Source organism: Rhipicephalus sanguineus, chromosome 9, assembly GCF_013339695.2.
Source record: "Rhipicephalus sanguineus isolate Rsan-2018 chromosome 9, BIME_Rsan_1.4, whole genome shotgun sequence".
Classification (NCBI taxonomy): domain Eukaryota; kingdom Metazoa; phylum Arthropoda; class Arachnida; order Ixodida; family Ixodidae; genus Rhipicephalus; species Rhipicephalus sanguineus.
This window is the reverse complement of record NC_051184.2, coordinates 70,971,597-70,992,147: the sequence shown is the minus strand read 5'-3', so window position 1 is coordinate 70,992,147 and position 20,551 is coordinate 70,971,597. Positions and strand designations below refer to the sequence as shown.

The following is a 20,551-nucleotide window of genomic DNA, read 5'->3' as shown; positions in this document are numbered from 1 at the left end:
GGCTGCTTTAAAGAGCCTCGCTGTTAATACACGCCACCCGGTCGACAGACAGACAGAGAAATTTATTCACGTTCTGAGGACGTGCGTTGTGACGCCCCCCTTTTAGGGGAAATTCGTAGCAGTCGTGGGCAGCTCCTACGTAGAGACCGGAAGGCCGTGACCCTCCGCCCTCTCGCAGGCCCTCTGGACAGCCCGAAGTTCAACTGAGAGGCCGCCGCTGTTAGAAGCTTTCTCCAAGTCCTCTTTTTTGTTCAAGTCTTCGTCACGTAACTCAGAACAATGCCGGAGCATGTGAGGTAATGAGCAATGCACCTCTCCACAGTCCGGACAATGCGGTTAGATGTTGGGCAAGAAATGACAGAACCTGGTCCCTCGAAGGGAAAGAGCCCGTTAGGAGCATCGGGAAGGCCGACGATTGCGGAAGGCAGTTTCATGTTTTCCAGCAGGGATATGTCGCAAACCACGTTCCAATCAATGTTACTTAATGTGTATACGATGAATGTGCACAAGTGAGGCACACTGATGAAAGGAGGACATGCTTAGTTCCGTTTCATACTTTTTATCGCTGTTCCTCAATCGTACGCTACCACCTTTGCCACGAATCAATGTCAACGTGTCCACACGTACGTCCCACCTACTTGATATTATTGACAGCTTAACCCGAATGTATGATATCGCCGATGGATGATGTGTACACATAAGTGGCGAGGGAAGAATAATAATCACAGACTGCAACCGTAAATCACGACTTTCACTCGCCGCGCTGTTCTAGAGGTTAAGGTGCTCGACTGGTGACCCACAGGTCGCGGGATCGAATCCCGGTCGCGGCGGCCGCATTTTCATGGAGGCAAAATGCTAGAGGCCCGTGTGCTTAGATTCAGGCTCACGTTCAGGAACCGCAGGTGGTGGAAATTGCCGGAGCCCTCCACTACGGCGTCTCTGATAACCGTATCGAGTGTTTTGGGGCGTAAAACTCCAACAATTATTAGTCAGGACTTTTCGATCTCTCTAATATGCCGCATACGCCAGAACACCGGCGAACGGTGGCCTTCGCATTCCGTTCGTCGTCGGAAAGGATTCCGTAGGCCGCTTTGCGACTCGCCTGCTACAAGAGCCGACCAGCGGGTAGCGATGTGCTGAGCGGAGAAGTCCACCCGCAGGCCCATGGACTTCAGGAGCAGAGAGCCAAGGCAGACAGAGACTGGCGCTGAGGAAACCTAACAGAAGTTCATTTACATCTTGAATGACGACAGAATCGAATGGCGAAAGAATAATCTGACGACAGAGTCGTGCCGAGCGGTAGCTCGGCGGCTAGTTATATACCAGTTGATATCCCTAGTTGGGGAAATGCCTAAATTAGAAAGGTCCAACCACTGCACGAGCGTACCTTTGTAGGGATCATCTATCAAACGCCATGGTCACCAGATACATACACATATAGTTATATATGTGTATGTACCCATATATATATATATATATATATATATATATATATATATATATATATATATATATATATATATATATATATATATATATATATATATATATATATATATATATATATATATATATATATATATATATATATATATATATATATATATATATATCGTGTTCTTTAGCATTGGTCTTGCATCACCTTTTTATGTCCCCCTGCTACTACGTTTTGTAGGGCAACACAAAAACAAGCAACCAAAGCCACAAATATAATAGCGTACAGCACGCGCCCGCTATAACCAAATTTTGTTTGCATATGCGCGACATTCCGAGCGCTAGCGCTCGATTGCCAGACGTGCACGTCCTGTACACCCAGCCGGCTGGTTTCGGCGATCGGTACAACGCGCGCTCAGAACGAGAACAACCCAGAGCAAAAAAAAAAACATAAAAAATTATTCGCTACGTTTGTGACAGCCGCCTGCGTTGCCGACACGGCTGCGTTCTTTGGCCATAAATAGAGGCTGCAACACGCGAACTGCGAGAGGCCGCATCTATGCCGAAACGACGCACGTGAGGCAAACGTAAATAAATAATAAGGAAAAAGAAGCGCTATGGTCGAAATCAAGGCAAACAACAGCTCGCACGCTTAGACGCAAAGAGCATTAAAAACAACGGTCGCGCGTGACTCGCACATCGAGCGTCTATCGTGTTGTACGTTCCCATCTGTAGGGCTCACAAGGACACGATTTGTTTAATATGTGATGGGCTAGTTGTTGAGTCATGATGTTAATGAAGTGGCACACAAAAGATACATTCGCGCACACGTAAAGAAGGCGTAATCAACAGCGCTGTACTGCGACGGCCCTTTTGTGTTGTGGCGCAGGATGGGACATTTATTCTTGTTTGCCATTTTTGCAGCCCCGCCATAACTGCTGTATTTATGCGTGCGTCAATGCATATTTTGTGCGCTCACTGTTCAATATCAAGGACACGACGAAGGACCCAGTCAATCAGCGAACGAGCCTCTTCGGTGTGCGCATGAGCCGCGCTAGTCATCTAAGGGGCGTGACAAGTCTGGCCCATACTTTTACTCACATGGAGCTGCCCCGTCATTGTTTAATGTGCACGCTTATGACCACACAACTTTTCGGGTGAGCGGCCGAGGACCACGTCATCGCTTCATTTTCAGTCGTGCGTTCATTGCGAAGCTTACCTTCGGTGCAGTTTAAGGAATCGTCCTGTCGTCGTCTCATGTCTCGCGTTGGCGTCACGAAGGTCTCACGTTTGATGCACATAGGCGGAGCAGGCTGCTCGTTTGGAACGCCAACGCTTACTTGCCCGTGAACAGCAGCGTCGCCTAAGGGCCAATTCGTCTGTCCGAGCCAGTGAAGAGACAGCGAAACGGTCGTCGTCTCATGTCTCGTGTTGGCGTCACGCAGGTCCCACGTTTGATAAACATGAGCCGAGCAGGCCGCATTTTTATCACACAATCACACGAAGAACAGAAAAGAGCAGATAAACACAAAAAAAAGGGACACAAAAGAATAGAAAAGAGCAGGAAAACACGAGACAAACGCAAGGGAAACACGTACGTACTGCGGAGCATTGATTCGTCTAACTTGCACTTGGGGTGGAAATGGCTTAGACTTTTGTTCTTCCTTCTTCCAACTGGAAAGAGAGGGAGGGTGCGGTAAAGTTTGCATCCCCTTCCCGCCCTTTCAGGAGAATCTTGCGCACGCCTATGCGGCTCACGAACTACGCGGTTTGACTGCTGTCGCACAGCACACAGCGTTGTGTCACGCGGTGTTGATGCAAAGGCACAGGCAGCTCACAGTGGCTGCGTGCAATAGCCGCAACGACCGATATAACACATTAAGCCTCGCACGCCACGCGAAAGCGAGACGCGTGTGCGACCAGTCACGCCATCCGGCGAGAAAGCAGCGCAAAATAAACACGGACAACAAGAAGGCAGGACAAGCGCTGACTGCCGTTAGCGGTCGCGGTTGCGCTCATACACATTTGAAAGAGGTTCAGGGGCGAAGGGGAATAATGCAAGAACTTGTAGCCGCGTATGCGTCAAGTGACTATAAAAAGAAACGAAGAAATTGGTGATACCGAAGCCATGAAACACTGGTTCTGCGCAGAAGACCAAACAGCACGAGGTGTTTTCGAAGTTTCTTCTTATGGCCTGTAAAAGTGCCGCATGTGTTAGTACTCCTTCCATAGCCCTTACCGACGAGAAGTTTGAGCGATTTGCTCCACTAATCTTTAATGGCTTTTGAGTTCAATATCACAATATCTTTCCTCTTCAAGCGAAGCTTGTCATGAGTTACAGATTTCTGTGGCAGCGGCGGCGTTGTACGCGAGAAACCCGGCGCCGGCGAGTGCGCAGAAATGCGGCCCTCAAAGGTATTTGTATTTCTATGCGCCGTTTCCCCATAAGTGATGCTCTGTCGATGGTGGCCTTGTCAGCGATCAGCCATTTCTGATATGGCGATCTGATATTTTATCAACGTGACTAGTCGCTTCACGTTGCCGCATTTCTCTGCTGTCTGGATATGAACGCATGACCGTCGCGGTTGCCTATAGCAACTGAAGCGTTGCGCTACTAAGCACGTGGATGAAGGTCCGATTCCCGGCATGGACGGAATAAACAATTAGGAGGGAGCATTACGCAATGTGATAGAAATAAATAAATAAATAAATAAAGGAAGAAAGAAAGAAAGAAAGAAGTAGGACAGGCACGGACATGCCAAACCCATTTTCCCGGTAGAGAAAGGACTCCTGTCCTTTTGTGACTTGACCAATGCGCAGCCAGAAGTGATTTAATACATTCTCTGCTTTATTGTAGCCCGTTTCGAATGTATATATTGTTACGAATATATTTAACTTGTTTACAGTATGGAATAGTCCAGCAGTCAAGATGGCGGTTGTGTATCTTCAGAACACCGACACGTCGTCTGCCTCCTCTTCGCACACCTCCCCACAGTCATAGCTGCAACCCCGCTACAATATGTGTATAAGCGCAAAAAAAAAAAAACGTTAGTTGGTGCCATCTGGAAAATCTTCACCACACGTAGCAGGACTTTCAACACGGATACAAGTGTCCGCGAGTTCTCGTGCGGCAGCATTGCGGGGTGAGTTTGTCGGTAAACTCATTGATATTTCTTGATAACTTACATTTCGTCGCCACTGTTGCGACCATTGCAGTGATAGAGCGAGCATCCAGACGCAGAAATGCGATTGAGTGCTGGGATGGAGCCCTCCAAGAGGTCACAGAAACACACACATGCGCGCGCACACACACACACACACACACACACACACACACACACACACACACACACACACACACACACACACACACACACACACACACACACACACACACACACACACACACATACATACATACATACATACATACATACATACATACATACATACATACATACATACATACATACATACATACATACATACATACATACATACATACATGCATACATACGCCAGCAACACTAAGGAAACTTAGAGCACAGAGGTCATTGGAAAACCCTGACCTTCACCGGCCTCGTGTGGCAATCGTGTCATTAAAGGCGTTTCGCTCGGAATGTCTCAAACATCGTTATCTTCCAATATAGAGTTATCAGTCTTTGGCCTACTTCCCTCCTGGCTCGCTTCCAGCAATTCTCAGACGCAGGACGGCTTCGTTTGCAGTTGGACACACTCCCTACCGTACTCGCCCTTCTGCAGCAGCGAAAGAACAACGGAAAAAGCGTTAAGAAAAGCGCTTAGTAAGCGAACACGTCATCAGCGAGCAGAGAACAGACCGTTTTCTCCAGCAGCAAGGAGGTGCCAAATAGCGCCGTGCGCCTGGCACTTATTTCCCCAGCCTTCCTGCGATAGTCGAGAGTAAGAGGAGAGAAGGGGCGAGCAGGAGGGAGAGGGGGAGTGCTTTCCTATAACGCAGTCTCTTGCCTTTTTGTTCATCGTTTTCGACACTGCGGAACGTTTCAACGAGCGTCGATTACAGAGCTCCAGAAGACGGAGTGGGTGGGGGGTGGAAGGCTCCTGGAGTCTGTGGTTCTTCAAACTCCCGACTCCTCTCCCGTACATAGGCTACGGCGTGCAGTTCCTTGCTCGCTGTTTCGGCGATTCGATTACCCCGAACGACTTGCTTGCGCAAGAGCCTTCCTAACTGCAGCAAAACGCACGCCGCAAGCCGGGAGAAACGGCCTTATAGGCGTTGTTGCCGCTGCTAACGGCGTTAAATGAATGGCGCCAGGGAGCGAGCTTTCGTCCGTACAAAGACTCGGTCGGGTTACCCGTCGACTCGGCGTTGTTTGCGCTCGCAGTTTCCACCGGCACGACTCAGAGTCAACAGAAGCCGAAGTCAAAGAACGGGTGGGAGAAGAGACGAACTGTGCACGAACGCGGCGCCACAATGTTTCGTGCGTAGCACGTGCGGGATGAGCTCGTCTTTCTGATATACCTTATTCCTCGAAGGAAATCCATTAGTGTTATAACCAATATTTTTTATAGGAGCATGTAGAGGCAAAGTATGAAAACGTGTATGTTTGTGTGCGTCAACGAAACACAATGTGAAACAGAAGACCATGCGTTTTCGCGTACCTATAGTTGATTCAATGAATTAGTGATATGAAGACTTATTCATAAATCACATTTTCATTGTCAGCAAAGAGTGCACTGAGCCAACCTTCTGATAAAGCGTTCCCCAAAAAGTGGGTTTCTCCGCGAGGGCAAAGCAATGAGTGCAATAGCAACAACTTGAAATGTCATACGGAGTAAAGGTAGCAGCTAATTCCTCCAGGATCCGATCTGGCGTACTTATACGAAACAATGACGTGTGCAAATACGGCCGCCCTAGGGAGCGAAGCGGTTTTTGTGTTGCTTGTCACCGCGAAGCGCAGTACGCAGTGAGGGCATAACGCGTACAAGGGTAGGAGCCGTGTACCGATGTCTGTCGAGATCAAAGTTCGCAATAGTTGCCACGGCGACGCAGCCCCACCCCATTTCTTCAACCACACCGGCACCCCTCCGTGTTCCTTTGCCCGACGAATCCGGCCGGCGCGTTTCATCTCTGCTTGAGCCGCGCCCGCCTGCCGCCTGTGCAAGTTTTCGCCTGCACATAGAACATACGACGCACTGGGCGATGTTATCGGTTTGGGCTTTATACGGAACATGATAGAGACAGCGAAAATTCACATCGAGTGTCCATATGATTTGCTATCGCAATAAAAAACAACAGGTTGGGAGTATAGCCTTCCTAGTTCCAACAAAATCGCATGTCTGTTCTAGTGTTAAATAAGTTGGTTCCAGCTTTCAATCATTTTGTTACGGTTCTAAAATGACATTTGTTTAACTAGACTGCACGGGCACGTGATTTCATGCAGATCTCCACCGAATATATGAATAGAGTACGTTTCTCCCGTTCGTTAAGATGGAAAGAATTTATTTATTTTCTAAACGTATAAATTCAGGTTCAACATCACGTTTCGTTTCCGAGCCTTAACATTTCGTTATGGATAGCCGTGCCATCTGGTGGCAATTCACAATAAGCTATGAAAAATGAATCTGTTAACATGCAATAAAAACATTTCGGTGGAACCACCTTCCCATATCTCCGAGATACAAGGGATCGAATGCTAACAGGTAAACATTCAGAGCCCTTCCATTGCCGTAAAGGTGGAAGCCAGCGAAGCTATAACCATGGTGGTTGTGTTATAGTGAATACTGTTGCAGTGAATCTGCATATTATCATTATCGACTATATTGAGCCAATAAACAGACATACACTCAAATACACCAGTGTTTATCTTGCACATTACGCGCATTATCCGATCAACGGCGGTATCAAAATGAAATCCTGCAGTACATAAGAAACTCCGATGTTACGAAAGTACAAAAAAAAATGGCATGACGTTAGTTTCTTATGCGAGTGGTCTTGTCTTTTAAACCAAATTTTTCACGTCATTCTTCATAGTCGGAGAAATCATACCTTTACGCCAGGTTCACTTTTCGACTCAAAAACGCTGGATCAGTCGAGTTAATCGGTTCGCCGAAAATTGTTGTTCCACGCCACTCTTGTCCGCAGATGCGGTCGGCCAGAACCTAGACGCATACAGCTTTTCTGTAGAAAGGAACAGTGGGCGCTGACAATGCCTTCAACTGCTTTCTCAGCGCTATTGCATATGGTATGTGTAGGGCCTATTGCTTTCCCCTTTCCTTATCCCTATTTCCCTTCTCGCCCTGCCATTGGCGTAGCATCAAACGGGGGAGGATGTTTGAGGTGTCAAACTTGCCCCCAAAATTTTCACTTCTGCATGTCTATATATTTCACTCACACATGCAAACGCACGCACGAACATACATAAAGGCTGGTTGACCCTCCTTTCCCCCCCCCATGCCCCCCCCCCCCCAAAAAAAAAACAATTCCTTAGTACCACTCTATTAAGCCTAAGTAAAGTGCAGTGAACGAGCCGCAACTTACTGACACTCCCAGCTTGTACTCTTTAATCTCTCTAATACGTGTCCCTCCTGCGTATTCTCGTTCCAGGGCTGGCAGCGCGGGCGGTGGCGTGACGCTGTCGGCCGAGCCGTCGTGCTGCGGAGCCGCCGACGAGGACGGGGACGGGGGCGACTCGGCGGAGCCCCTGGAGGAAGCGGCCTGCTTCTACGGCGCCGTCAGCCGCGAGACGGCCGAGTGGATCCTCTGGGAGCGGGGATGCGCCGACGGCCTGTACCTGCTGCGCCGAAGCGGGCCCGACTACGTGCTCTCGCTCTGCTTCGACCGCAGCGTGCTACACTACCGGATACGAAGGCTCGCAGGGGCAGGTGAGGAAGGCGCCTCGGTTTTGATTGACATCATAAGGAAACGTTGGCACACTACTGCGGCGCCGTAGTCACTTGCCACAACTTGAATTTACTTTGTTGATCACGCACATCGTAATAATTGCTGGCGCCAAGACGGGGGCGAGACACAACGGTGCCGGTGTTGTAGTGTTGCAGGCGTTGGCGCCAATGTTGCTGTAAGTGTTTCCTCACTGTATTAGCGCCGTCAATTCTTAAGCTACTTTCCGTTTCGTCGGTAAGGTTTCACGCACACCAGGCCCGTAGCCAGGGGGGGGGGGAGTCCCTAGCGTTCCCCCAAAAGCAATGAGCAATGCTCATTGCTCGGGCAACCCCCCCCCCCCTCCCCGGAATTTCGGTGAAATATGCGCTTTTACCGAAAAGAAATAATTGAAATAGGTGTTTCTCTCAAATAGTCAAGGTTTTCAGCAAGTGGGTTGCAAAGCTTGACTATATTTCCGTATTGAATATATATTTAGCACGACCGGTATTTCGGTACATGCAGTCGCGTGTGCGTAATAGTAGGCTACGGTTAGAGTCACTGTATATCCTACCTTTACATAGCAGAGTTGCGCATTGGTCCGGCTAGCAACCACAGCAATGCGGCGAAGCCGCACTTTGTGCTTGCAGGCAACATGCTTAGCGTGTCAGTGACCGGCAATGAAAATTAATGACGATAACTATAGCGTTAATCCAGGTCACTGCGGCGGCGGCGACGGGAAATAGAAAAACTTGCCTGAGCGTCAGCTTCTCCGCAATGCGTGGCATGCTAGCGGTGTTTGGAAAACGGACGCGCAACTCTGCTACTTAAAGGTAGCATATAAAGTAACTCTAGTTGTGGTTAGCTGGTAGCGACATCTCGTGGCATTTCCTATACGCCCGAACATCATATATAACCACGTGTTTGTGTTGCACGAATGTTCTTGTGGAAAATGACGTGAGAAAAAGCGACGTGTTCGCGATTACGCCGTTGCAGAAATTTCACGCCGCAAGCGCAATTGACGCTACAGGTATATTCCTGTAACAGGTAAACTCCGAAAGAGAAGCCCTCCCAGCAACACTTGGCCAGCTTGAGAACCGCCTTCTGATAGGAGACAGATACTAGAGCACTGGCCTAAACGTTCTTCAACGCGAGTCGCTATGATGGCGTTGCTGCGGGCGAACTCAACGACAAATTGTGACTGTTCACAGACAATGTTGGCGTGTCGTACTTGGACGGTGCTATTGTCATGTCTTTGTAGTGTCGTCACAGACTATTCTCTTCTTTCATTCTTTCACAACCCCCTTCACCTTCCCACGTATAGGGTAGCCGACCGGATATCTTAGTTAGCCTCCCTGTCCTTCCTTCATGTTTCTCTCTCTCGCCCTTATAATAGCCAAGCACCGCAGCCCTTACAATAATCAGGGTCGTTTTGGTGTGTTCGTCCATATTTGTACCACACTGTAAGAAACAGAAAAGAGTATGTGGAACTCCTTTCGGGGAGTTTTGACTTGCCTCGCGTATGACTCTCTTTGAAGAGGCACGTTGACTCTCTTGTAGGTCAAACGACTCTCCTAGGAGAGCACAGTTATCTCCAAAAAGAGTTCGCGTGCCTCTTTAAAGAGAATCATATACGTGGCAAGTCAAGACTACCCTAAAGGAGTCAAAAAACCTTTTTTTTTCCTTGCTTAGAGTGCAGTACTGTCGCTCTGTTGTTCTTGGTTCGCTACATTTGCGTGCACACACAATGCCTGATAACTTAGTAAAACTTGTTGCTGGGCTAGTTGGTACACGCTTGCGGAAATACAAAAAGACGCCTAACCATCAAAGAAGGACTCGAGACAGAACATAAAAAGGGCGTCACTCGCAACTAACTTTATTCTCAGAAACGCAGAGACAAATATAGAGCGCGGTTACTGCAGCTGTATATGTCGCTGCTGTTCTAAATATAAAATTAGTTCCGAGTTACGTATTTTTCTGTTCCGTCCCGAGTACTTCTTCCTCGATCGTTACGCGTATTTTTGTACTTCAGTAAGCACCTTACAACGTATCAACAGCTGATGCTTTGAACTGCAGGCGTGGAGTTGTGCGGCCTACCGGGCCAGCAGTTCCGCGACCCGTGGGCCCTGCTCGAAGGCGTACAAGGTCTTGCCACGAGGCCCTCACTGCCTTGCAACCGGGCCAGGGACGCCATGCTGCCGCCCACACACTGGGGTCTCTCTGACGACACCGTGCGCGCCTTCATGCTCCTGAAGGCGCGGCAGTGGGGCATGGACGTGAGTGTACACTCTGGTAACATGTTAAAACTGACATTGGGACAATCTCTGCGTGAGATCTCACCACCATCCATCTTATCGAGCGGTCGCTTGCAGTTTCGTGATTCGCTGAACACTGCTTTTTTTTTTTTTGGTTAGCGAACATCAGCCCGGCAAGGCCGTGTGCGTCGCTCGGCATACTAATGAGGCGTTCACCGTAAACGTAGCCTTATGCAAGGAACCTGTCAAATAAAGTCCCGGGTTCGATCCCGGCCGCGGCGGTAGCATTTCGGTAGAGTCGAAATGCTAGAGGCCCGTATGCTGTGCGATGTCAGTGCACGTTAAAAAATACCACTATGTCCAAATCATCGACGGAGGGTGGGACGGGACAGGGGTTAATCCCCTCTTACAACCGCTTCACCCGAAGGAAGCTGCCGGACTTATAATAAAGTTTATTCATTCATTTATTGTCCAAATTTCCGGGGCCCTTCACCACAGCGTCCCTCATAATCATATCATAACTTTGGCGCGCAAAACCTCACATATTTTTGCTGTTATTCTTATTACCCTATCACAGGAAGCAGTTGTTGAACTTATGTCTGGCTTTCCTGCTCTCCCCAAAAATGTATTACTAAAAAAATAGAAATAAGCCTACATACCGGATATTCAGATGCAAAGCATGCCATGAATATACATTTGTGCTTGGAGTGTTTTGCACATGTAAGAGTTTAGTGGTGTGCTAAGTAATGCTAATTATTTTATTCCTGTGTGTGTTCCAGTAAGTTATTTTTGACACCCTCGTGAAACGTCTAGAGAAATTTTTATCCCACATTTTTGATGCGGTACATATTTCTGGATCTAATAACATTCGGCGGCCCTTTCTTTGCGGAAATAATGCCCTCAGGCCTGCATTGCTTCATTTGTGTACCACGTTTACTACATTTATTGCTAAAGCATATTGCGTCTCAAAATAGGTTAAACGCGGCTAACCCGAAAAGAGGGAGGGAGTGGAGAAAGAAAGTGGCATCAGAATAATGAACTAGATCGTAAAGGAGCTGCACGTAAAGGAACTGTGGATCTGCTGGGTGCAGATCCACGGCGTCAGCTCTCCTTTAGGGGCACGAGCCTCGAATGACACTCTTTTTTTCCTTCTATTCATATCCAGTCGAGAACTTGCTTCCTCTTTTCCGAATATTCATAAATATTCTTCTAAAAAATTAATGGTCTGGTTCATGTTCGGAGTTATATTGGATACATATGATATCGGAGCACAACCTCACTTAAAGTAAGGGCAAATTAACTGTCAGGGCAAATAATGAAAATCAACTGAGTTCGTTGAATGTTGTGGGTAGCTGAGCCTGGAATTGTTGCGGCACCTGGCGGAAAAAGATCCCAACCACGCGCTTCTTTCTACGTGGCCTCTGAGATCCGCTTCGGCAACCCACAAAACGCAATCTTAAGGCCTGAACACACGTACGCGTTGCAGCGCGTCAGCGCGTGAATTTCTGACGCGGCGCCGCGCCCTCTCCCTATGGAGAGAGAGGGCGCGCAGCTTTGCGTAGCGCGTACGTGTGTTCAGGGCTTTAACCCAGGGAATTCACCAAGACGCACAAATGCCGACGCGTGAGTGCCACTGCCAGACACTTAAGTCGAGGATTAGAGTAGCCACCAGAATTTTTAGAGCGCAGCTCTTAGGCGCCCGTTCCTGCGTTGAGTGGCGTCGCCGCCGCCGGCGTAACCGATAGAGCGTACGAGGACGAAAGAGAGGGAACCCGGAGCGCAGCGAGCCGCTGTATTAGCGTCTGCAATGCCTCGTGCCTGCCCGTGCTTCTTGTGACAGCGCAACGCATGCCTCTCGAGCGCGGGCACAAAGAAGTGGGCTGACCTGCGAGGCTTGGGAGAAGAAGACGTGCGTTGGTCGAAGGAACACTTTGTGTGTGGAACGCTCTAGCGGACTCTTAAATTTTGCGTCTAGTTTTCCGGGTGCGAGATCGCTCATAATAAACACGTTTTACAGCGCAGCTCTTAGGCCCCCGTTCCTGAGTTGAGCGGCGTCGGCGTCGTCGTAACCGGCAGAGCGAACAAGGATGAAAGAGAGAGAAGGCGGAGCGCAGCGGAGCATGAAAGACGGCGATAGCGAGGAGAGTGCAAGCAGGAGGGAACGACAATGGCGAGACGACAAGTTCCGCGGCGGCCACTTGTTGCGCCACAGTAGTGCACGCCATTATGCGGTCACCGATGACGTCACTAAGGTATGCGGCGAGGGTGTGCACCGATACCATATATGGAAATAAAGCTCTGCATAAACAGAGGCCTGTCTGCGGTGGCTGTCGTGGAACGCGCCCACGCGCTGCTTTCCGCGGTCTCCCGGTTAGCGAGGCAATCGCGACTCAACTTATCGTAAAATAAAAACATTTAAACAGCTCGTAATAGTCGGTGAATTTTTTTCTTTTTCGAAGCTTACATTCGTCTAAGTTTAAAGCGACCGTTCGGAGAAATGCAGGGAACGTATTTAAAGCAGTGGTGCGTTTCGTTGCGCTCGCAGGAGCAGCAGCTGGATGGGAGCCCCACGCCTCCGTCGCCGCAAGGAGTGCGTCCCGAAGGCAGCCCTGGTCCCGGCGACCTACGGTCGCTACTGAGCAAAACCCTGCACGAGATACAACCCTGGTTCCACGGACGGCTCAGTCGAGCCGACGCCGAGAGGCGACTGCAGGACGCCGGCCACCTGGACGGGCGATTCCTGTGAGTGGACATTGATCGCGGAGCGCACACGCGTGGTTGGGAATGAAACGGCCGTAAACTGCAAGGACAGCCGCCATGAAGGTGCTTGGAATACAACAACCTCCCGTCTCTTTCCCCTGTGCACGGTAGCATACTGGTCATGCTAAACTAGTTATCCCTGTCCTCATTTTCTCTTCTGTTTTCCTTTCTTGACCTTTTCCTACATTTGATAGGTGTTAGTTGTCTGGTATTGTAGCATTTAGATGTGAAGGCTGTACCAGATCAGTTTATGCTTAGAACAACAGACAGTAGTGACTCATATTGCCGCCTTTGCGTTGTCTGGTTCGCTCCTCTTCGGTTCATGTCTGCACACCTTACATCCCTTCATGATGGATCATATCATAATTCACACGCTGAAATCAAAGGTATTAGATTGGTAGCTTGTCAAGCGTGAGTGCAGCATTTCTCAAGATTTTCGATGCGGTCTGCTAAGTCATTTTTAGATGCGAAGCAGCTTTTGCTCTGGGCTTTGTCCGTAGTTCCATTGGCGACCATCCGCTTTCTAAAACCTACCATAGCCATCTGTAACATATTGAGCGTGCGTTCGCGCCAAGGAGAAGTCTTCTTCGTCTTGTTCTTCGACCGCCTTGATGATGATACGTGCAGAGCACTTTAGGGGCCCGGGCTGCCGTATGCTGTCCTAGCTTGGCGTAACGCAGACAAAACCACGTGTGCTGGCACGCGCTAGCCCGTTCGAGACTGTGTAAAGGGCTGGGTAAGACGTTGTGGCCTCTCCCCCTTACACTCTCTCAGCCATCACGTGATGACGTTAAGGAACGAGATTCTGCAGACGTGCTATGAACCCGCGTGCCGTGCTCCAGCAATCGGGACGAGTAATAGCAACAGCAACTACAGTGAATTCATGGTGTGCTCCACATGCAAGGACGCGTTAACATCGGGCAAGGTGCCCGTGATGAACGGAACTTTAAGTCGACCCATGCGCTCCTTTGCATCCCCACATTGTTCCCTTTAGTGGGAGATGGTGAATTTTTTTGAAACAATATCCGTGATTTCCGAGTCCTCCAGAGGTCATAGCTGCCACAGACAGACAGAGGAACTTTATTCTGTCCTGGGACGAGGGTTCCTAAAAACCCGCTCAAGTCTCTCCTCAAATCCAAAGTCGTAGCTGCCAAGTCTTCCTCATTGAAAAAACACTGACAGGTGAGCATTAAAAGAACACGAGGAACAAACACAAGGATCGAAGCGTCAAAAGCAATCCCGAAATAGATTACCGTGTAAGCAACAAACTAATTAATTGCAATGACTGAGGGAGAATCGCCCTTGCGCGGTTTTGAGGCACAAATAACGAAATGACCGTTTGCGTAATGTCCATCATTACGACCTGCGATCTTTTGTAGACGATATGGTTCTAGTATGAGTGGGACTCAGTTCTACAGAATATTAATAACAAATCTGTGGGCGTTGTTGGTCGTGTGTGCATGCGGAGTCCACGCGTATGTATGTATGTATGTATGTATGTATGTATGTATGTATGTATGTATGTATGTATGTATGTATGTATGTATGTATGTATGTATGTATGTATGTATGTATGTATGTCAGGACGACGCAGAACGAACGACAGAGAATTATTGGTGTGCGCGTGCGTATAACATTCGCAGAGACTTAAAATCTCGGCCAAGCAGATTACCCACTTCCAACTCTAGTCAAAATCAATGCGACCAGCGTAAACTTTCACGGATCCAAAGCGCCAATTCCAGAGGTACGGAGGGAGCAGGAAAAGTGCTTTGGAACATCCCAACGAAAGATAATATTGGAGCGCTAATGAGCCACCCGTCTACCATTGGTCTAGAAAAATCCGAGATCTAGTTATCGAAACAACCATCAATCCCATACTGGCTCGGGTGAGTAAAGGATAATCCTAAGTGTTCCTAACGAAACATTAGGACGAGAGAACACCATTTGGCCGATGATTATTTCGAAACGCGGTATAACTCTCGATGCCGCTGCCTTTACGAAAGGAGTTCATTAGACAACACTCTGCAGCGCTACAGCCATGGAAGCCGCAATGAATGGGCGATTCGGCCTAATGGCGCACCGCAAAAGATGCCGCGCTGCTTTGGGGCAGAAATAATGGGATTCGGGTGCAAGACCTGCCGACGAGCGCTTCCTAGTTGCTCGTAATGCAGGGCCCACCCACACACAGCCGAGTACGAAGCTTCGATTTCGAATCAACGACGCGCGCGCGTTGCGCCACACACAGTTTTCTGACGGCCGTCCTCCACCGTTGGGCTACGCGAGGGCGGGGTGCATGTACGGGCTAGAGGCAGGCCAGCGCGCCCGTTTCGCCAGTTGCTTAATGACGGGATCGTCCCGACAAGCTACTTCGCGGAGCGCCAAAGTGCGACTTCGTCCGTCGCGTTCGAGCGTCATTTGGGTGACGATGCGCCGGTGTTTATATTATATAATCACTCCACAGCGCATTCCCCCGTGTCCCAACCTGAACCCGAAACATCTTACGGCCACGCTACTCTGCGGGGTTTAAAGAGCTTTTGCAGGAACGCGTACGGTGCCTCCGTGCTCATTAAACAACGGAACACAGCCGCCCTGTAGTCTTCAGTCGGGATAAGTGCGCTTGTGTGTGTATATATATATATATATATATATATATATATATATATATATATATATATATATATATATATATATATATATATATATTATAAAGGCGTTTATTGACGGCACTAGTCGACGAAGCACAACGGCGACAGTCAAGACAGAGCGCGGACTCTGAGCGCGAGGAGCGTGCTGTCAGAGAAGAGCGTGCTGTCAGAGAAGGGGACGACCCACTAGAGAGCGCCCGAGAGGGCGACCCATTACATAGACTTCCAACGCTTCGTTACAATTACCCCGGGTACGAAAAAGGGAGCCGCCTGGCGACCTAACTGCTTGTCACTATGAGCGGGTCATGATAGGGCTTCAGGCGCTCCACGTTGACAATGTCGCGCCCTCGACGGCGCATGTCCGAAGATGGTTCAATGGGCTCGATCAGGTAGTTGACCGGGGATGTGCGTTCGACGACACGGTAGGGGCCGTCGTACTTGGGCAGCAGTTTGGAAGAGAGGCCAGGTGCAGTGGTAGGGACTGAGAGCCATACGAGTGCTCCAGGGCGGAACGTGGGCGCAGAAGTGGTGTTGTCACCGCGAATGCTCTTTTGCCGCTCTTGGTCATGCGTAGTAAACGTCTTGGCAAGCTCCCGACACTCCTCAGCAAGTCTGGCTGTGGCAGAAATAGGCGCACACTCAGACGGATCCGGCTTGTATGGAAGGATTGTGTCGATTGTGTGCGACGGGTGTCTGCCGTACAATAAGAAAAAGGGGGAGAAACCAGTAGTGCTCTGAGGGGCGGTATTATAGGCGTAGGTGACGAAAGGCAGAATGGCATCCCAATTGGTGTGATCGGCGGCGACGTACATCGAGAGCATGTCGCCGAGCGTGCGGTTAAAGCGTTCGGTGAGGCCATTCGTCTGCGGGTGGTAAGCAGTAGTTTTCCGGTGAACAACGTTGCACTCTTTCAGGATGGCTTCGACGACTTCCGACAAGAAGACACGACCTCGATCGCTGAGCAGCTCCTGGGGTGGACCGTGGCGCAGCATGAATCGGTGCAGCACGAAGGAAGCAACATCGCGCGCTGTAGCCGCTGGGAGGGCGGCAGTTTCGGCGTATCGCGTAAGGTGGTCAACAGCGACGATGGCCCAGCGATTACCAGCCGACGTTAGAGGAAGTGCTCCATACAAGTCTATGCCAACGCGCCCGAACGGACGGTCAGGGCAAGGCAGAGGTTGCAGAACTGCCGGCGACAGGTGCGTTGATGTTTTGCGGCGCTGACAATCGATGCAGGAGCGAACGAACTTCTGCACGTAGCGGTACATCCCTCGCCAAAAGTACCGTTGGCGAATGCGGTGGTAGGTTTTCGATACCCCAGAGTGTGCGCACTGCGGATCAGAGTGGAACGATTCGCATATGTCAGAACGCAGACTGCGGGGTATTACGAGTAGCCACTGGCGGCCGTCGCCGTAATTGCGTCGGTGGAGGAGGTCGTCGCGAACGGCGAAATGGTGGGCTTGACGACGCAACGCGCGAGTGGATGGTGTTGCCGATGGATCAGTCAGCAGGTCTATCAATGAGGCGATCCAGTGATCCTTGCGCTGTTCAGTAGCGATGGTGTGAATGTCGATAGAAGAAACGGCATTGTGAGACACTGAGCTATGGGTATTGTCGTCAGGCAAGGGGGAGCGCGAGAGTGCATCGGCGTCAGCATGCTGGCGTCCATTGCGGTACAGCACGCGGATATCGTAGTCCTGTAGGCGAAGTGCCCAGCGGGCGAGGCGACCTGAGGGATCCTTCAGTGACGACAACCAGCATAGTGCATGATGGTCAGTGATCACATCAAATGGGCGACCATACAAATAAGGTCGGAATTTCGTAAGGGCCCAGATGATCGCCAGGCATTCCTTTTCGGTGACGGTGTAATTCGCCTCGGCTTTAGTAAGCGTACGACTTGCATACGCCACGACATATTCAGGGAACCCTGGTTTGCGCTGCGCAAGGACAGCGCCAAGGCCAACACCACTAGCGTCTGTGTGTACCTCTGTAGGAGCCGTAGGGTCGTAGTGGCGTAGTATGGGAGGCGACGTCAACAAACGGCGGAGCTTTTCGAAAGCGTCGTCGCACTCGGACGACCATGAATGGAGGGGCCCGTTACTTCCGAGGAGCTTCGTCAGAGGCGATATGATAGTCGCGAAATTTCGAATGAAGCGCCGAAAGTAGGAACACAGTCCTACGAAACTGCGCAGTTCTTTGACGGACGTAGGTTTCGGGAACTCGGTCACGGCGCGAAGTTTGTCTGGATCGGGGAGAATTCCGTCCTTGGACACGACGTAGCCGAGGATTGTCAGCTGCCGGGCTGCAAATCGGCACTTCTTTAGGTTCAGTTGCAGACCGGCGTCGCTCAAACGCGTCAAAACATGCCGTAGGCGTTGAAGATGGGTGGAAAAGTCCGGAGCAAAAACGACGATGTCGTCGAGGTAGCACAAGCACGTGTGCCATTTCAGGTTGCGCAGAACGGTATCCATCATGCGCTCAAAGGTGGCGGGCGCATTACACAGCCCAAACGGCATGACGTTGAATTCGTACAGGCCGTCGGGCGTGACAAAGGCGGTCTTCGGTCGAGCGTCGTCAGCCATAGGTACTTGCCAGTACCCTGAGCGCAAATCGAGAGATGAAAAGAATTCAGCGCCTTGCAGGCTGTCAATCGCATCGTCTATTCGCGGCAGTGGATACACGTCCTTACGAGTGATCTTGTTGAGTCGTCTGTAGTCGACACAGAACCGCACAGAACCGTCCTTCTTCGCAACAAGAACGACAGGAGAGGCCCAGGGGCTGTTGGAGGGTCGAATAACATCGCGTCGAAGCATGTCGTCGACTTGCTCGGTGATTACACGGCGTTCTGTGGGAGATACGCGATATGGACGTTGCCGCAGTGGCAGGTGGGCGCCAGTATCGATGCCGTGCGTAACGGCCGAGGTGCGACCGAGAGGCGTTTGAGCGACATCGAAAGAAGAGCGAAATTCTTCCAACAGGTCCAGAAGCTGGGAACGCTGGACCTGCGTAAGGTTGTCAGCTATGGTGGAACCAAACACGTCAGCGGGTGATGAACCAGATATCGAAACAGCACTGAGCGTACTGGAACTGCGGCCGTGCGTGTCATCGGGTTCGTCCATAACTTGTGCGTCTTCGAGGGGTTCCACGCTGCCGAGACATTCCCCTCGCACCAACTTTACACTGTACGGGGAGGGGTTGATTACAAAAATAGAGGTGCTTCCCTGAGTGATTTGAACGGTCGCGAAAGGCACCAGCAAGCCTTTCCTCGTGCAAATACGGTCATATGGTGAGAGGAGTGCAACGGTGTCGGATAGACTGGCGCAGTAGACGGACACCGCCGTTGACGAGTTTGCAGGCAATTTGATGTCGTCCTTGACGAGTACCTTGCTCGCAGCCGATAGACTGTCTTCCGGCGTCAAATTAGAGAATGGTGACAGCTCTATTTCGGCTGGTGCGCAATGAATGACGGCGTCGTGGCGGGAGAGAAAATCCCATCCGAGGATGACGTCGTGAGAGCAGGCAGGAATTATGATCAGTTCGACGGCGTAGATAGCGTCCTTAATCATGACGCGGGCTGTGCACACCGCTGTAGGGTGAATACGTTGGGCGCTGGCTGTACGGAGGGAGAGCCCGGGAAGTGGCGTCGTCACTTTGCGCAGTATTCGGCTAAGCTTTGCGTCCATAACTGACACAGCGGCTCCAGTGTCGATAAGGGCAGATGCACGAACACCGTCTACAAACACGTCTATCACGTTCGATGGGCTTCGCTGAGGGCTTTCACAGTTCGATCGCGTCGCAGCCCTTGCCTCGTGGACTGCGACGACTAGTTTTCCTGGTCGCGTGGGATCAGACGTGGCCGCATCGGGGACAGTGAGCGGCGTCGTGGTGACGGTGAACGGCGGGTAGAGGGCGCTGGGCGAGACGGCGGTGACATAGGCTGCGGTGAATCGTAATACGGGCGGCTCGACTGGCTTGGCATGGCTGAGGCGACTGGAGGCGACTGCACGCGATTGCAATAGCGGGCGACGTGACCGGCGCAACCGCACGCAAAGCAGATGGGGCGGTTGTCGGAAGTGCGCCATCGGTTCGCCGGGGTGGGTCCCATCCATGGCCCAAGACGCGGTGGACGGGGCGGCGGCTGATAGGACTGCATGGTGGGCTGCAGTCGTGGCCTAGGAATGACGTCGGCGTACGCAGCCGGCACACTCGCCTGGCGTACGACTTCGGCGTAAGGATGTGGGGCAGACACAGGGATCGCTGGGGGTGGCCTGGCTACAACTTGCGCGTAACTGAGTGGCGCAAGCGCCGGAGGTGGCTGGTGGTATTCCGGCATGACCTCCGCAATTTCCTGTTGAATAGCGCGGCGTAAGGGAGGCAGCAGTGTGGTCGACGGCTGTTCAACATGCTGCGACTGAGGCAAGGTCAGTAGAGAAAGCTGGCGGGCAATTTCCTCGCGTACAAACGACTTGACCTCGGCGAGCAAGCCCGAGTGATCAGAAATGGCCGACAAGCCAGCGAGGTCGGCGTCGCGTGATGGAGGTCGACGGGTCAGCAACCGCTGCCGGCGCAGCTCCTCGTAGCTTTGACAGAGCGTGATC

At 50.7% G+C, this 20,551-nt stretch overlaps 1 protein-coding gene across 1 annotated transcript in view; it reads left to right on the top strand.

Annotated features, from left to right (window-relative positions):
* The first annotated feature begins 279 nt into the window (after nucleotides 1–279).
* The window catches only part of LOC119405632 (tyrosine-protein kinase SYK), a 55,836-nt gene continuing 35,564 nt past the window's right edge, over nucleotides 280–20,551 (top strand). The window contains exons 1-4 of the mRNA XM_037672466.2: nucleotides 280–296; nucleotides 8,021–8,298; nucleotides 10,370–10,569; nucleotides 13,094–13,290. Of these exons, the coding sequence (XP_037528394.2) occupies nucleotides 280–296; nucleotides 8,021–8,298; nucleotides 10,370–10,569; nucleotides 13,094–13,290 (692 nt within the window). The remainder of the gene's footprint in view (nucleotides 297–8,020; nucleotides 8,299–10,369; nucleotides 10,570–13,093; nucleotides 13,291–20,551) is intronic.